Genomic DNA, 17,869 nt, shown 5'->3' with positions numbered 1-17,869 from the left:
TACAGTTTAGTCTTAGAGCCAGAGTTATGTGCTTCAGTGTTATTCATCTATCATTTCCCTCTGATTTTACGGATAAGTTATGGGAAGGACAACATATTCGGACAGGAATGTCCAAGATCAACAAAATATGTTAATCCAGGAACATATCTTACTTGGCAAAATCACGGTGACCATGTTTTTGACAGGAATAAAACCAGTTCATGTATCTTTTACATAAAAATCTCTTTAGTTTACCTGACAAAAAAAAAAAAAGTTTCAGTTATGCAAGGAATAAATAAAATCATTCATTCAGTTCAATAAAGTATACCTAGATACAGATTTAGTAATATATTAATAAATATAAAATGTAATTATACATAATTGAGGGTGATACACTATGAAGATGGTCAGGCAATCAAACAATGGGATATCTAAATGAACTATAATAATAATATCTGAATCATCCAAGTTTATAAAAAAGTATATTTGTTCAAGGTTCAGGATAATCTCTTTAAGGGACATTTTACAGTATACTTTATTCTTTCTCCATATCAGAGTTTGGTTAAAAAAAAAAGTAAAAATGCAAATATGAATGTATATAATTTAGTAAAGTTTTGTTTTGATGAACCAAAACTGTGAACTGTGAGACCTTCAGATCACAAACCATGAATCTGAGATTATAAATATTTGATAAGATTATAACTATCTGCTTCTTGAGACGATATAAATGATAATTCAGCTCCCTCCCCTCTCTCTCTCTCACACACACACACACTTTTCAACAGTTTCTTTTAAAATCTAAATCTCTTTTAAATCGCACATTTCTTTCTTTCGCTCTTGTCTCGCTGACTCTTTTCGCTGACCCGACTCAAAGGGAGAGAAGCTAGGTCTTTCCCTCCTTTACGTTCCTCTCATGCGACAGCTGAGCGAGCGAGTGTGTGGAAAAAAAGAGAAAGAGAGGGAGAGAGAAATACAGCCCGGCACTGAATGACCTGACCACTGGTGACAAAGCAGGATTGGTCACGCTGGCTTGTGAGTAATGGGGCAAAGAGAAATGCTTGTGTGCGTGTGTGTGTGTGTGTGTGTGTAGCTGGTGGTGTGTAATGATTCGCTTGCTTTGACTCAGTTAAACCGGTTCAATCTCAACACCAGATGTAACACAACTGAGAGGAATCAAGCCATATGCACAGGTGTATTACACTTTCTCTCACTGTCATCTGTCAACACTGGATAATCGTAATATTATCAGAATTTCAAGGGACGCCAAATGTTTGCACACATGTATGCATGTAGATGGAATAATACAAACAATATGAACATTTTGGCCAATATGGTAACCAATAATTATTTATATTTTTAAAGGGGATAGCCAATATACACTTACCAATATCGTTGTTAAAATCGCACAGGCTCAGAGTAAACATTTAACTTCATTTGTATTTAACAATAGGTAGGTGAACTAGAAAATAATGTGGGGTCCATGTTCATCTGGCTATATTTAATGGCTATTTTACTTATAAGGCCGATACCAATAATGCTAAAAAGTCACATGCACCCCTAGATGCACTCTTAGAAGAAAAGGTTCTATATAGAACCTTAAAAGGTTCTGTCAGGCGCTTCATTTATAGAACCTTTTAGGGGTTCCCATCATGGATTTTGTTTTAATGCATTTGTTTTAATTTATTTTATGAATTAAACAGCTCATAAACATTTTTTTCACTAAAAAAATTAAATAACCTGTTAAACATAAAAGTATTATGCAATCAAAAGACATGTCTCCTTATAAAGAACCTTTTTGGAATAAAGGGTTCTTAAAACCCTAGGGTTCTATTTAGAAGCCCATTCAACTTTTTTTGTTCTAAGAGAGTCGTTTACTATATGTTCAAAATGAACTTAAATTACAGTCAGGAAGTGTTGTGCTACACACAATCAGCTTATTTTTATGAATTTAGGCTCTGTTTAGTAATGAGCATATATATGTATTGTGTAAATGTGAGGGAGGTCACATTCTCCACGGACTTCCTTTGAGATAAGCGGCACATAGCAGGATTGTTATTCTCTCTCTTTGTCCTCAGCGATACCACAAGGGTTCAGGAAGGCACATGAGGGCCTGTCACAGGTAGAGCAGAATAGGGATGGCTCCTCTAAAATAACCCTTGCCCCCATGCTTGATTGCCCCCTTATTGACACTCACTCTCAAGTCCACAATAGCGGTCCTCAGACGCCGCTGAATAGACTTACCCCTGACGGCCCGCCTCCCAGCCACTCTCTCCCTAATCCAATCCCCCAACCTGCACGATACAGCCAAAGATGTCCCAGAGACCCCTTGTTCTTCTGTGCTTTGAGGATTGAGCCTATCTGACTTATGAAAGTAAAGCGCCATGCACACAAACTGTGATTAGTTATTTCTTTAAAGGCATGTTTCATTCAAAAGGATGTTCTGAGACCAATGTTTTTCAAATCATTATGTATAGTACGAAGACCTTTGACAGTTTGAGAACAAAATGTCTAACCCTCTGGTACTGTTCGCGTGTCAAAAAGGACCACATTTCTTTTCAATTAAATGATTGTACTATATTTTAGGTGGATAATATTTTATGTATTTAATTATTTTATATTTTATTTATTTAATTGTGAATTTTTAGGGGATTTTTTGGTTCTTAATTATATTTATGCAGTAGTTAATCCATTTATTTACTTTTTGAGCATGGAAAATTCAATTTCCAACTTAAACGGTCATAAATCTTGAATGCTTTGGAGCACAGACTAAAGTTTGGTCTCTTTTTAAAAACGACACTTGGCAGATGATTGCTGAGGTGAAAAAAAGTTTTAAAAAAGTGAACTTGAAAAATGCACAAAAATACCATTTTCAATTTTTATATGAAATATGTATTTTCCAAAATATGTTACTCTAAAACTGTGAGAAAATCAAAGCCATAAATCTAAACAAGCTGTGTTCCAAATTTGAAGTTGATATCTCAAAAAATGAGCTTTTAGTAAGACTTTGTTTGGGCGCAGTACCAAACGTCTCCAATAGATGAAATTCGTCTCCCATTCATTTCAAAGTGGTCATTTTTGACTGCGAACAATACAAGCGTGACTTTTTTCAGGACCATTTAACCTTTTTGAATCATGTCCATGATATATTTTTTGTGTGCGTTTACAAGTTTCGTACCATTCCGATGAAGTCAAAAATTTAAAAAACAAACAAACAAACAACTAAACATTAAAAATTTGGTCAAAAATGACGAACAGCACCAGAAGGTTAAGAGATGACCATAAAATACACCGAAGAGGAAATGTAGAAGATGCATTCTTTAAATTTCCATCCTCAACTCCTAGTTACAGTTCTGGGTCATCTGCATTTTATCACTAAAGGTTTGGAAAAAACAAACTAACGGTGAAAAAATATGGCTAAGAAATGTTTACACCAAACATGAAACGAAGTGGTAGGAGTTCTTTTAAATGCTCTACTTAGACATTACAGGCCACTTACAGTATAGTTATAATTCATAAATACACAGCGCATGCTTAAAACTGCATTCATTTTTAACTGCATTTCAATTAAATTCATAAGTGCAGTGCATGCATGCTTAAAATAAACAGAACATTATTGTCCACTGGTGTGGACAGGCACTAATATAGTTATCTTTATAGTTATCATTCTTGATGTGAACGGGCCTTTACACTGATGGAAGTGCCTGAGCTAGATTTAGAAACCAGAATATCATAAGGACTTAAAAACTCTGAGAATACCCTAACACCCTGGCCACCCTCAACCCCCTTAACTTAAAAATAAAGGTTGCAAAAGGGAGTTTTCGCAGTGATGCGATAGAAGACGAACATTCCAGTAAACAGAACCTAGTGTGGAGAACATTTAAAAAATCTAAAGAAACTTTACACACTATAAATAACCTTGTATGAATGCGTGCAATGGAAAGGTTTCATGGATGTTAAAGGTTCTTCATGGAACCATTGATGCCAATATAGAAGCTTTATTTTTAAAAGTGGCTAGACTGTCCAAAATCTGCAGACTGGCTCTGACTTTTGGCAATTATCATCGACTCATAAATCTGGGCAGATGTATTCCAGCCTTAACATAATAGCTAATCCAATTTCAAAGGAAATTAGAGAAAAAAAGTCAAATCTTTGGCTAAAAACCCAACAGTTTATTGGGTGAGGGCACTATTTTTGCACTTCACCCCAATTTCATTCCGCATGTAAACACCTTTATCCTGCCTGCATTTGAGCACCAAAATTAGTGAAACAAAGATTATTTCAAGTTATCAGATGTGATCAGCATATTGTTGCATGTTAACGCACTCAACAGATGTAAGATGCAACTGTCCTACTCTCAGCATCTTGGAATTTTCAATTAGAAGAAGAACGTTTGCAGTGTCTGTGCTGAATAAAGCCCAACTTCAAATCTATTTTAGCACACTTGTGCAGCACTAAAGCCTGAGAGAGTGTGCATAGAGGTAATGACTGGCCTTAATTAGAAACTTCACTTTCCCATCATGCTCTTCTCCTCTAGATTAACCCCTGAACAATTCCAATCAACAACCTCAGTCTGATGAGGGCCACAATTGACTTGCATGTTGGAAATCCTCTACTCACACTCCTGGTGTCAGTGGAGGGATCCCATTAGACACAATGATGGTGTGCTCTATAATGGGAGAGAGAAGCCAATTTAAAGCCGTCTTCTTTTGTCTAATCAGGACCGGCTCACTGTCATTAGTTTCCACTTGAGGGAGAGTCTGTGCGGAAGAATGGCCGGAGTCAGCTGAGGACTCCTCAGGGCTCTGTGTCAGTCTAATGAACTGAGGTTCTTTGTGGCAGTGTTGGGTTTATTATTGGGTTCAGAGGCCAGGGAAAAAGGAGAGTGCTTCAAGAAAAAGGGTTGGCTGGCCAACTGCTCTAAAAACCCCTCCAGTGCTGCTGTTTACATAAGATCTCGCTACTATTACAGCTAGAAGCCACTGGACAAACACAGATCAGCTTTGTGAATAATTATATTATGTTGTGCCGAATATAAATATAAATATCATTCATTATTTTGTTGATCATTTCATGTTAAATTTAAAGCATGAACTTCTATACATTAAAGGGATAGTTCACCCAAAAAGGAATTTACTCACCCTCAAGTTGTTCCAAACCCATAAAAAATCATGTAAAAAAAAAGGAAGATATTTTGAAGAATGTTTGTAACCAAACAGTTGGTGACAAGTAAAGTGTAATTTATTCCTGTGATAAAAGCTGAATTTTCAGCATCATTACTTCAGTCTTCAGTGTCACTTGATCTTTCAGACATCATTCTAATATGATGATTTGATGAAATGGAAATTCCCATCATAATGCCATTTCAGCTATGCCATCACAACTTACACTACCGGTCAAATTTTGAGGTTAGATTTATTATTACAATTTTATAATGTTTTTGAAGGAAGTCTCTTATACTCATCAAGGCTGAATTTATTTGAAAAAATCAGTACAACGCTACTAAAATAAAGGTTATTGTTATCGTTATTGTTGAAACTGTGAATGTGCTTTTTTTTAACCAGGATTTTATAATGAATAGAAAGTTCCAAAGAATAGCATTTCTTTGAAATTGGAATAATTTGTAACATTATAAATGTCTCTTTACTGTTACTTTTGATCAATTTAATGCATCCTTGCTGAATACAAGAATTAATTTCTTTTAAAAAACCAAACAAATTTGTGATGGAGATAATGGTGGTGCAAAATTACATTTTAACTTTTTAAAACAATTCTAAACTTTTTTTGTAGGCTAGCATTGTTTATTTTAAATAAAATAAAATAATATATTTTACATAATTTAACAAAATTACAGCTCAATTGGAAAATAAATAAAATAAAAATGTTCTGCTCACAAGTGACCTTATTTTTTTTTGTCATTTTCATCACGTATCACATGCACTAACTTAAAAAAAACATTATCAGGGCCAAAAATCATTTTTGTCATCAGTTTATGTGTTCTTCAAAACAAAAAATAAAAATAAATAAATCTGATAAAAATAAATCCTTGGGACATTAAAGCACCCAAGTTGAAAAAATACTCATATATGCAACGTCAGATGCAGACTGTGTGCCGCTTTTGCTGTGTAAAATGACATAAAGACATATCTGTGTCAAAACGTCATGCTGAAGGGAAATCTGCATTCAATCAAGTAAGGTTATAAGTGCAAAGAAACAGAAAGCTCACACCACACATGCATGCAGGTCTGCACTAAGAAAATCATTTAAAACACGCTTTCATTATAAGAACTGCAATCTAAAAGTGCTCAAAGATGCAGGTTTACAAAGTTTACAAAGGCAATGTGTGTAGCATGTGAGCGCAACAGGTTGTTCTTGTGTAGCACCATTCATCTCCACAGAGAGGCTGTTCTCAATCCTCTCAGTAAATGTGTGAGAACACGCAATGGCCTCAGACGTATTAGAGAATAATTACACTTGCGCTCTGATGCACTGCCATTCAGGCGGGCCGGACAATATTTCAGGGATTAGAAATGTCAGTGCCACGGGCATCTTCAGAGAAATCAGAGGCACCAGGCTCACATTCTTATGCAAAAGGAGGGAAGTGTTTGGATACTTTGATACAACCCCAGGATCCCCCCACGCCACACACACACACACACATACACACAGCCTTTAAAATCTGTTCAATGAGGCTGAATACACAAAGAACAGGGAGACAGATGCTCTGCTGAAAGAATCTGCTAGAAATATCATGAGAAAATCATCGCTATTACTACAGCTCATTCTTGAGTTGAGGACTTGTGAGAGCCTGTTTAAAGATACCTACTAATGGGATATTTCACCCCAAAATTAATTCTGTAAATGATGACAGAATTTTCATATTTGGATGAACTATCCTTCGGCAAGTTGAGAGGTGGTGAGAGGTAATATTTTTCTAAACAATAAATAAAACGGGACAACAACAAAAGGGCCAATAAAATTAAAATCTGAAACACGGGGGTGGCTCTTTTGACTTGGGCCAGTAGGCAACCATCTAACAACCACTCAAAACATCCTAGCATTGTGTTGCAAGTTTAGCATTCTTCAGAATAAAAATCTGTTCAAAGTTGTTGTTTTTTTCTGACATATGGACAGGTAGTGGTTGAAATGGGTACTGCAGTCCAAATTAAAATGATCGAAATCTCGGACTCTACGTTCTCGACTGGTAGTGGTTGAAATGGTTGATCGAAATCTCGGACTTGACGGACTCGACAGGTAGTGGTTGAAATGGGTACTGCAGTCCAAATTAAAATTATCGAAAGCTCGGACTCGATGTTCACGCGGGTTGCCAGATTGAGAACACGTCACATGAAAGTGCACAATTGACAATGGAAAGCGAAGAATCTTACACTGTAAGCGGATCAGCTAATGTATACATTTGCATTATTTTTATTGCCGAGGCTTTTAAGGTCGGGTAGAATCTGCTATCTCTGATCTAGTTTGTTTGCTGGCTTCCATGACTGCAAAACACTGTGTTTTCTGGCAAATGGCAACCTGTGGTGTCGAAATACGATTGGATAAATTGGCAGTGGGCGGAATCACACGGAACAAAACAAAAACAGACATTCTGACACGTAACTCCTTTCAAAGTAGAATAACTGGCTGTATCATTGCTTTTTGAGGAACAAGTATTTGAACTTAGCATGTTTCCTAAATCTCTGTAAATATTATGGTATTTTTATGCTTTAGTACACCAAAAAATGACATACAGCACCTTTAAGTATCATGACTATTTTGCCAGAAATCAGATCGTTTAGCATGAAGAAATATTGTTTGCATGGCTTTGGTAAACTCAACTGTAATGTTTCTAACAGGCCATCACATCATGATGTGGTGCAACAGTGCTCTGGCTGGTCCAATGAGAACTCTGGATACACCTCATAAAGTTAACTAAGTTTGCCTCCCAGACTGAACTGTGACACAACAATCAGATGGCCTGTCTCAGATCAGGGTCGCTCCCTCTCTTTTGCTTCCAAACTTCTGTGCATTTCAAGCTCCATGAAATCTCCTTTCCTGTGTTTTTAGAGATGCCAATGGGAAAGTATTTGGGGTGATTTGAGGTCCAGGAGGTGTTGATTTGGGGGGGGGGGGGGGGTTCAGTTCTTTGAATTGGTTCAAAGTGGATAAAAAAAGCCCAGAAAGAGACAAATTAAACCTGGTAATTAGAGCAGATATGTCAGAAATTGAAAAACAAATACAATTAAGCGACTTATGGAGTGGGTCACAATAACAACTAAATAATTCAACATTCATGAGCTGTCACTAGAGCCAGACATTTTTAGCTCTGAACAAAATACATGGTCCAAATTCAACATCCCAAGTGCTCTTAAGTGACATATGCATGTCAAAAATGTCTGACTTTGGCCCGGGTAAAATGCATTTGAAAGAAAAACAAGAGTTCATCCCTTATTCATGTAATGATATGTGTGTAGGCCAGTTTTTCTTTCTGACTAGAGGACAGTAAAAATTAAGGTCAACAAAGAACTTGTTTTTTTTAGGCCTATCCTCATATGGTAATGATCAGCGATGGTCTTTTAACCCTTGAATCATTTAGGCCAATGACTAAAGCGATGCGTAACCAGCTCAGTCAATATAAACTTATGTCAGTGCACATGACCAGTTTCATGAACATGAATGACGGTTTAGCTTTAAAGCAGGCAGAGCTTTGGTCACACTTGGTTCCTGCCATCAGGGGGCTGCCCACTGCTGTGCCCGAGTGCAAAGTCAGTCAGAGCTCATTAGTACCGTTTGCCTGACTAAAGTACCGTTTGCCTGACTAAAGTACCTGCCCAGGAATCTGATTCAGTGCGATGACCGCAGGGTTCATTACGGCTCACAGCTTTTAACCTGAAATTGCCGGTATCCTGGTTCAAGAGTTCATATCCTCTTCCATTCAAAAAAAGAAAAAAAGAAAACAAAAGAAAAATATATAATTTTATAGATAATTTGAAAATAGCCTGGCACTTTTATTCTCTCGTGGTGCATGTAAATTAAAGTTGATGGCAGATACAAAAAGAATATCTGAGCTCACTACTTGTAGTGCTGTCTTGAAAAGTGCTGTCTTCATTAAAAAATATAGATAGACAGTCAGATAGATAGATAGATCATATACTATATACTATTAAGCAGGTATATATTACCTACACTAAACCTTATAAGAGAGGAAGACAAGCACACAATCACAAAAACACTGAAAAGGCAACGTTTTCCTGCTGTTATGCTAATGCGTCAGAGCTTCAGTGAGAATTATATGTGAATTAAATGAGGTTTTCTGGGGGGGTTTTCCTCTAGAAGGTAAAGCAGGGGAGATTAAGGCACTGTGGCCGTCAGCGCTCTGTGGCTGTGACAAAACGCAGACTGACATAAGTACCACACTCGCTCAAAATCCGATTACGCGCACAGAAACGTGTCAGCGCAGACCGGGCAACAGGCACTGGAGACCCTCTGTCCTCCACTTAAATGACTTTCTATTTCTCCTGGGCCTCATCCATACTGACACATCCACACAAACATTACCACCTACATGGACACACTTCACAAGATAAAATCACAAACTGTTTGAAATGAATATGGCAAATGCAGTCTTTTAAATCAATCCTCCAGTTATTCTGCTGGGAATAGATATACATCATTAGAGGAGAATAAAATATGAATTGCTGAAACCACATTGCTCATGCACATTCAGGTGAAACTCGAAAAATTTGAATATCGTGCAAAAGTTCATTTATTTCAGTAATTCAACTTAAAAGGTGAAATTAATGTATTATATAGACTCATTACATCCAAAGTGAAATATTTCAAGCCTTTATTTGTTATAATTTTGATGATTATGGCTTACAGCTTATGAAAACCCCAAATTCAAAATCTCAGAAATTGTGGAAATTTTCATAAGCTGTAAACCATAATTTCAAATCACTTTGCATGTAATGAGTCTATGTAATATATTAGTTTCACCAAGTTGAATTACTGAAATAAATGAACTTTTGCACGATATTCTACGTTTTCGGGTTTCACCTGTATGCATCACTTGTGAAAAGATCATTTTCAGTCAAAAAAGGTGCTCTAGCCACTGTTTCTGTGCTTTCTGAGTTGCTCAAATTTATGTTGTTGCATGATGCAAAAAGTAAATCAAAGTCAAACTCTATCAGGGACATTTTGTCATCAACGGGCAATTAAATTTGCATTCAGTCATGGACAAAAGTTCTGCACAAAAGATCTGCCTCAGAGAAGGCCTAAACTGTCACTGAAATTTAAAAACTGGCCTGTAGAACAGTGAATAGCTTGGCTTGTTCCTGTTTTTGAGTCTGGAGAACAATAACTCCATGTTAAGAGGATTATAACAGCACCTGTTATGCACCCAGCCAAATAGGAGGGACATCTGAATTTAATAGTCTCAGAAAAATTGTCTCTGCCATCCCAGTCCTTTCTTCATCTAAACCTGCAGACACGTCGAACGATGACAACCAATGGAGGGTTCAAGACTGAAGGGCAAAGAAAAAACGCTAATCCCCGCTGTGACCAAACGCGGTTTGGCTGCCTGACATATCAAAGAACAGGTGGACCGAGACCAGGCCTTCTAAAGGCTTTGTTCAATGGATGTGTGCTTTTTGTAGGGTTATGTTAAATGCAGAGTTAATATCGATTTAATGCTTGTCAGCACTTCTATATATTTTTCTAGTAATGCAAATCCTCTGAACGTTTAGAAAAATCATGCTTTGGCAGAAATGGCCCATATATCATCTGATTATCTGTGATATATGAAGCATGTATACAACATATGTATCTTAACATTTTATTTCAAAGAACTGCAATTCTGCTGGATTTAAAATGGATAACTAAACGGATTTTCTGGAAGACTTCCTGCTTGTCTAAGCCAATGTTTTAACTTTAACTAATAAAAAGTGAGTAAACAGTTAACCACCTGCCAGACCCAACACCCAGTAAACTATCCCAAAAGAACCCTTCATGCATGTGTAATATATTTACTCAGCCCTTCTCTTAACTAGGCAATATTGATGCCAGATAATGCGTGAGTTAATCTATTTAGTATATTGTTGTGAAATAAGGGGACTGTGTAAAGAACCTATAGACGGCACCGTAACTGCTCATCTTTCAAGTGTGCACTTAAGTCGAGGTGTTCCGGAGGGGGATAATATCTTGGAAATGTGCATTTAATGGGTTTAATCAAATCCCACCAGCTGTTTTTAGCCTTTGCGAAAAGAAAAAAAATGTGCCAAGCTTCCACAGCTATTAGAAATTAGCTTCGGTCATCGAGACTAAGCCATGTTTCCAGCTAACCATCTGCTAGTCCGCAACAATAGAAGGATTTTCCAGGCAAAGAAATATGGAGTTATAAAAAAAAATTAATATAACGGAAATTTTTTTTTGTTTTGTTAATTTGCCTTATCACTTTTACAGAATGCGTTTGTGTGTGTTTCTAAAAAACTACGAAAAACAAAAAATTACTGGTATTACCACTCCACAAATTTAGCCAACTCACACCAAAACTCTTTTCGGATGTATATACATTAAATAAACAATTGTTTTGTAAAGAGAGTAAATAATGTCTGTATTCACTTCATAAGATGCTAAAAGTGCTGTTGTAGGGATAAGGTTGGTCTAAAGTAATTATAATTAGCTTAATTTAACTACAATAGAAGTCTATGGGAAGACACTAATTAGATCCCAATGTAAACATGTGTGTGCGTGCGTGCGTGCGTGCGGCAAAAAAATATCCAGAAGTTAACTAAATCTTGTTTTGGACATTCTCACAGATAATAAAGATTAATATCCTACTGATTAAAGGAAACATGTTAGGCATGCTAAATATTACTGCAAGATATTGAGAAGCTTTATTTTTTATGTCCATTTAGCTGATTTGATATCGTCCTTAATGTTGCATGTGACATATAGGCCTATGAGAATTGTTAAAATGTAACAAAATGATGAAAGGATGATAAAGATGAAAAGCAGAGGGTTGTAAATAAATAAATAGGCCTACATTGAAAATAAGATATGCGATGCATATAGGGGCCCACCTCACATGCTTGAGTGCTTCAAAAAGAGTTTATGCTTTAAAGAGTGCAACCTCAACAATAAAGCGTGTTACAAATTCATGAAACTTTCTATAGTTTCCTATATATATAGGTAAGGGCAAATATACATATATATAGTATCACATTCATTTGTCTTAATTACCCATGGACCAAATCTAACATGTGATCAACTCTGGAGAGACCTTGCGTGTGTCCAGTCTCTCATATCAGTTAAATACGACTTTAAATGCACCTCTTACGCATGCGTTTCAAATCACATATGCACTTTTATTCAAGCGGTTAAACTGGCAGAATAAGCCTCGTCGTCTATAGAAACAGAGATCGGTGTGTTTTTGTGTCAGAGATCTTTGTGAGGGTAAAAGAAAGCGAGGCGCGAGCAGCTGAGGGTGACAGTTCACGGTTCAAACGGAGCAGCACACACGTCTCGCGGGCGTGTGTAAAGTGAGGCCCCGGAGAAAGTGAATGAAGACTTGCCCGGTTTCAAACACGGGGGGATATATCTTACACATCTGTCATGGCGATTCAACCACAAATCCATTTAAAGCTGTACTCCGTGACAGAGCCCAGATTGGATTTCAGTAAAAGTATACAGCATAAATGATTATTAAATGGGGATTTTATCGGGAGGCTCCTGACAGGCAAATGGACGGTATAAAACAGGATAAGAACTGTCCAAAGAGCATTAGATTAGCCCGTATTATTTATATTTTAAAGACTCTCTATAAGCACTGTCTGTTTTTAGAATGCATTATAGATTTATACTTAGTAACGGCTTTGAATCCGACAACAATGCTCCTTTATAAATAAATAAATCATTTTAATCTCATTGTTTGTCGTACATTTTGTAAAATAGGCTAAAATATAGTTATACTAAGGTTATTTGTAAAAAGAAAAAGAAAAAATGCGTTTTTTAATTATTCTGTAGGCCTACTCGCTTATAATGTAAGCTATGTAAATAAATACCCTAAATAAATAAATGGTTGGTCGATATGCAAAATGTATGACCACATCTTCTTTGTTAAACGGCATGGCCTGGCCATTCAAATCTTATGAAGTCTAATCCAATCATAAATTGCTCTATCGGACCAATCAGGCACCTCCGAGGCTTCATTCAATGGGACTCAAGCGGAGGACTTTATTGAGTCTCATTGTTGTGGCTGTCAGTCCTCAAAGGACCCTTACAGGGGCCTACATATAAAGTGCCCCTTTCCAAACGGAGACCTCCAGAAGCAAATCGCCTTTCGTTCAGTCCAGAGCTTGGCAGAAGAGACTTATCTAATACTAACAGGAGTAACCGTATCGTCTTATTTTCGCTATAAAATAGCCGGGACAATGATGATCCCCAGTGTTATTGCACCTTCTGCAATATATTCAGCATTTATGCGTCCGGCAGCACCGTTGCATTCACCTTTCCCAGCTCACCCGAGCTTTCTAGTGGAGGACCTGCTGCGCATCCACAGACCCAGCGCTTACCTGCACCAAGACGCGCGCTCGCCGTGCGCCTCTCCTCCTACTTCTACACCTCTCTCCATCCCGGATACCTCCAGGCTTTTGGACAGAGTCAGCCCCAGTATCACGGAGAAACGTGGATCTTGCTCCCCAAAAACGCCAGTTTCTAGCAAGGATCCAACCTACCTCAAGTTTGGGGTTAGTGCCATCCTGGCACCGTCACCAAAGAAAGGTGAGTGTTCAAATAGACCCAACATCTCCACTGATTATGACAAATTAAAGTAAAAATAAATAAATAAAAACAGCACTAACTTCTGTTTGATTCTCTATTTTAGCCACATCTCCCCTCTCCGTTCACGGCATGCATCCCAAAGGATTCCCTGTGCCTTATTTTGATGGTTCATTCTGCCCTTTCGTCCGTTCCTCATACTTCCCCGGTGAGTATTCAGATTGAAATGCTTGTACAGTCCACTAAAGAGGTTTGCATTCAGTCAACACTGTACTAGAGAGATGTACAGGAGTTAGACTAAGGTTAATCGACTGCAACGTGAGGTTCTTCTCATCTTTAAGTTCGCCGCTATTGGCTCAGGTCTTTCCCACAGTGAGGGAACATTTCGGCCTGCTGACTGCCAACAATGCCGTCAGCACCATGACCAATCTGGTCATCTCCCTCCGGGGCAAACCACCCACAAACCCGCCAAAGATAGACTTTTAACCAGCGACAGAGGGGCGTTCACCAGTCATGGACTAATTTGCCCATTAAGAGACATTGAGCGGTTTCAATATTCTCACAAGACCACATAGAGTGTGATTGGTGTTTGTGGAAAGAGTTGCAAAAGAACAATATCAAGAGATGTGTGTGTAGAATGGAGAGCGAGAAATCAGGAAAAAATCGCCGACAAAACCCGTTGAAAATGCAGGCTAGTTGAAGATGCCAAACATCAACTTCAGCTCATTGCGCGCGAGTCACACTTCGGCTTGGAAGTGCTCTCTAAATAGGCTACGGGCTCCTTAAAATACGAGCTTTAAATGCTCTTTTGAGGCAGTAAATATTTAAAGTCCATTCTTTTATAGACGCCACGTGATAATAGAGCACGACTCTTTTCACTGCGCGCGCTGAATACCTTAACAAAACAACTTGAGCGCTCTCAATTGCTTTTCGTGTTCATTTAACGAAAATTATTTGAGGGCAAAAAACGTGGTCCCCGGTCATCAGTATTCCGCCGTGCAGTTGCGTTCAGTTTGAAAGTGTAAATCTGCTTTTGTGGCAATAATATATGGCCTTAGCCGTTTGTCCGGAGTCTTTTCTCTGCCAGTTCATTACTACACAATTACCGTTCACGGTATATTAACTCCTCTGTCCTTCACCGGGGGGCTCGTAGAAAAGGATACCCTGCCTTTTTACCATACCAATGCAGCGTGGATCCGGCCCATGTGCTAATTAGTCACCTCGTGCCATTTCACTCAAAACAGGGAGAGACATTTCAAGAGAATAAATTCTACATAAAGATGATAATGAAGAAAAGATTTCTTTCTCCCTGATCATTCAGCACTTCAGATTGTCCCTGGGAAAAGCAACACCCAATTGCCCTTAGTAACGCAAAGTTAACTTTTAGCCTCACGGGCGAAACAAAATAACACTATTTGAAATCTGGTGAATGTGTCCGTGAATGCGTTATTTACCTTATGCACTTGTCTCTTGTTACAGCTCCTTCATCGGTTGTCCCCATCCCTGGAACTTTTTCCTGGCCTCTTGCTGCGAGAGGGAAGCCCAGAAGAGGGATGCTCCGCCGGGCTGTGTTTTCTGATGTGCAGCGCAAAGCTCTGGAGAAAATGTTCCAAAAGCAGAAATATATCAGCAAGCCAGACAGGAAAAAACTCGCTTCGAAACTCGGGCTTAAAGATTCACAGGTGAATATAAGGGCGGGAAAATACTAATCTAATTATTTAAATAAAAAAAAAGATAATATTATTGACATAGGCCTAATTTATGTTTAAACTTGCATTTAAATATAGATGTCAAATCGATTAATCGCATCTAACATTCGAGTTTGTTTACATAATAAGCTATGTGTGTACTATAGCCTATACTACTATTATATTTATATATATATATATATATATATTTCTCGCTCTCTCTCAACACACACACACACACACACACACACACACACACACACACACGCATTAGATAGGCCTACACAAACTTTTATGTTAGTCGCGATTAATCGATTTTACAGCACTACAAAAATATTTATACACATTTCATACATTTATTATTTCAACTTCTCTGTTGAGTTCAGTTGTTAACGATAAAATCCCATCTCTTCAAACAGGTCAAAATTTGGTTCCAGAACCGGAGAATGAAATGGAGAAACTCCAAGGAGAGGGAGCTGCTGTCTTCAGGAGGATGCCGGGAACAAACCCTGCCGACCAAAACCAATCCTCACCCAGATCTCAGCGACGTGGGTAAAAAGTCATCTGAGGATGAAGATGATGAAGAGGACGCTTGCGGAGACATCCCTCGCGCGTCACATTTCTGCCTTTCACCGAGACGTGAACTTTCAAACAGCACTGATTCCAGCATTTCATTCAAACACTCGGACTTTTCTGAATCAGATGATGAAATAACAGTGTCATAGGCAGCTTTATCGGCTGTATAATGTCTGTATTCAAGCACAAGTTTACGCAATAACCATGTTGTGGTTTTATTGGCGTATAATTTCACTTTTGTTTGTAGCAAATATTTTCCACATCACTATATATTTACTTATTTGGAAATTCTTCGCAAAGTGATTTTGCTGTGTCGCACAGCTTTTTGGGAGGAACTGTACAGTGTTTTGTACAAATATTTTTGTATGTATATTTTATACCAAGATTTTTGAGTTTTAGATTCTTTATTAAAGTTGTAGACGTATGTATAATTTATACGAATTTATCTCTTTGTGCCACATTGTATGCATATGTATATGTTGAAAATGTTTTGTATGGTTTGCAAATAAATTGTAAATTTCATCTCTTTTTTTGGGTAGTTGATTACAAAATAATTATGAATAATTTACAAAAGGGGGAAAAATGAACATGGAATAATATAGGCAAGAGATAACCTATAGGCCTGCGCAACAGGTCCCTTTGGATTTCAATATTTAATATTTGTGTTTCAAATGCGAATATATATATATATTATATATTATCCTCTTTTATCTTTTTTTCATAACACGTAATTCGTTTTGAATATCCTGACCTGGATAAGCGGCCTCAATTTGACCACAAGCACAATCAAAATTAACAAGGGACTTTAATACAAATACTAGCCATAGACGGTATTTCACTGGATATTTTTTAAATAAATTTTTTAATGATTCATTCAAAAAAATTAGTTTTTGAAAGATTAAATAAATCTAAATTAGAATGTCAGCATCAAACAGACAGAACACATTAAACCACAGCCCATAAACGTTCTCTATTAGATCACTGTATTAAATTCAAAACGAAATAATATCCATGAATAGGCCTAAGTTAACTTAAATAGGCTAATTCGGTAAAAGACGCGCGAGGACTCGTGCACAGAGATCCGAATCAGTTCCTTCCGAGCGAACCGATTCACTAAAACGAATCGAACTTTGCAGACTTTTTATTGCTTGTTCACAGTGTTTAACACTACTTAGACAAAAGTTACAATTGTGACATAAACACGGTAACTAAGTATTTTATCTCTACCGCTACTTGTTGCGAAATGTAGCTCGCTACTGAAAAGCTACAGGCCTATCACTGAAGAAATATTTATCTAATATTTAGTTAATCTGTTTAGTTAATGACTAGGCCTACACCAAAACATGGATTAAATGGGCACGCACGTAGGCCATGTTGCATAGTAGAACAAAACCTGTGTTTCTTCGAGAATTAACGTTTGAGCCGGGGATATGGTCACTTAAGTTGTAGTAGAACAAAACGTGAATGAATTCAAACCACTGACCTTATTGTCCCCATACATTTAACACTATTATTTACATATCTCCGAGCTCGAGGGAGGGAAGCGTGGCGAATTAGTCTTCCGGGTTGGCCTAAACGTCACTGACAAGACAGAACAACTAAATACATGAATGGAACTTTTTGTCTTAAAATACTAAGCTTCCGATTTCGTTATCTAATTTTATCCGCAGTTTTGCCTAAGAAATATCCACATTTTAATTACACTGGACTTTCTTGTAGGTTAATGCCAATAGGCTATGCTATATATATATATAACACACAAAGACTTCACCTTAACATATAGAGCAAGGTCAACCTGTGAAAGAGTTTCTCAAGTTATTAAAGAGGAAGAGATAATAAGATTTTTTTTGCCTCCT

At 37.5% G+C, this 17,869-nt stretch overlaps 2 protein-coding genes across 2 annotated transcripts in view; one reads left to right on the top strand and one right to left on the bottom strand.

Annotated features, from left to right (window-relative positions):
• The window catches only part of htatip2 (HIV-1 Tat interactive protein 2), a 37,854-nt gene extending 20,268 nt beyond the window's left edge, over positions 1-17,586 (bottom strand). Inside the window, exons 1-3 of the mRNA XM_081355172.1 lie at positions 17,497-17,586; positions 15,792-16,130; positions 15,204-15,344 (exon numbers count right to left, since the gene is read on the bottom strand). Coding sequence (XP_081211298.1) covers positions 15,204-15,250 — 47 coding nt within the window. The 5' untranslated portion in view covers positions 15,251-15,344; positions 15,792-16,130; positions 17,497-17,586. The remainder of the gene's footprint in view (positions 1-15,203; positions 15,345-15,791; positions 16,131-17,496) is intronic.
• dbx1a (developing brain homeobox 1a) lies at positions 13,404-16,534 on the top strand (the record flags this gene model as incomplete). The annotated part of the gene is made up of 4 exons (XM_081355160.1): positions 13,404-13,752; positions 13,856-13,957; positions 15,229-15,431; positions 15,857-16,534. The coding sequence occupies 4 exons, from the start codon at positions 13,404-13,406 to the stop codon at positions 16,160-16,162; spliced, it is 960 nt and encodes a 319-aa protein (XP_081211286.1). The 3' UTR covers positions 16,163-16,534.
• Positions 17,587-17,869: the final 283 nt, after the last annotated feature.

Source organism: Scardinius erythrophthalmus (genome assembly GCF_964197995.2).
Source record: "Scardinius erythrophthalmus genome assembly, chromosome: 2".
NCBI lineage: Eukaryota > Metazoa > Chordata > Actinopteri > Cypriniformes > Leuciscidae > Scardinius > Scardinius erythrophthalmus.
The sequence above is the reverse complement of the archived record's forward strand: the minus strand, read 5'-3'. Positions and strand labels throughout refer to the sequence as shown.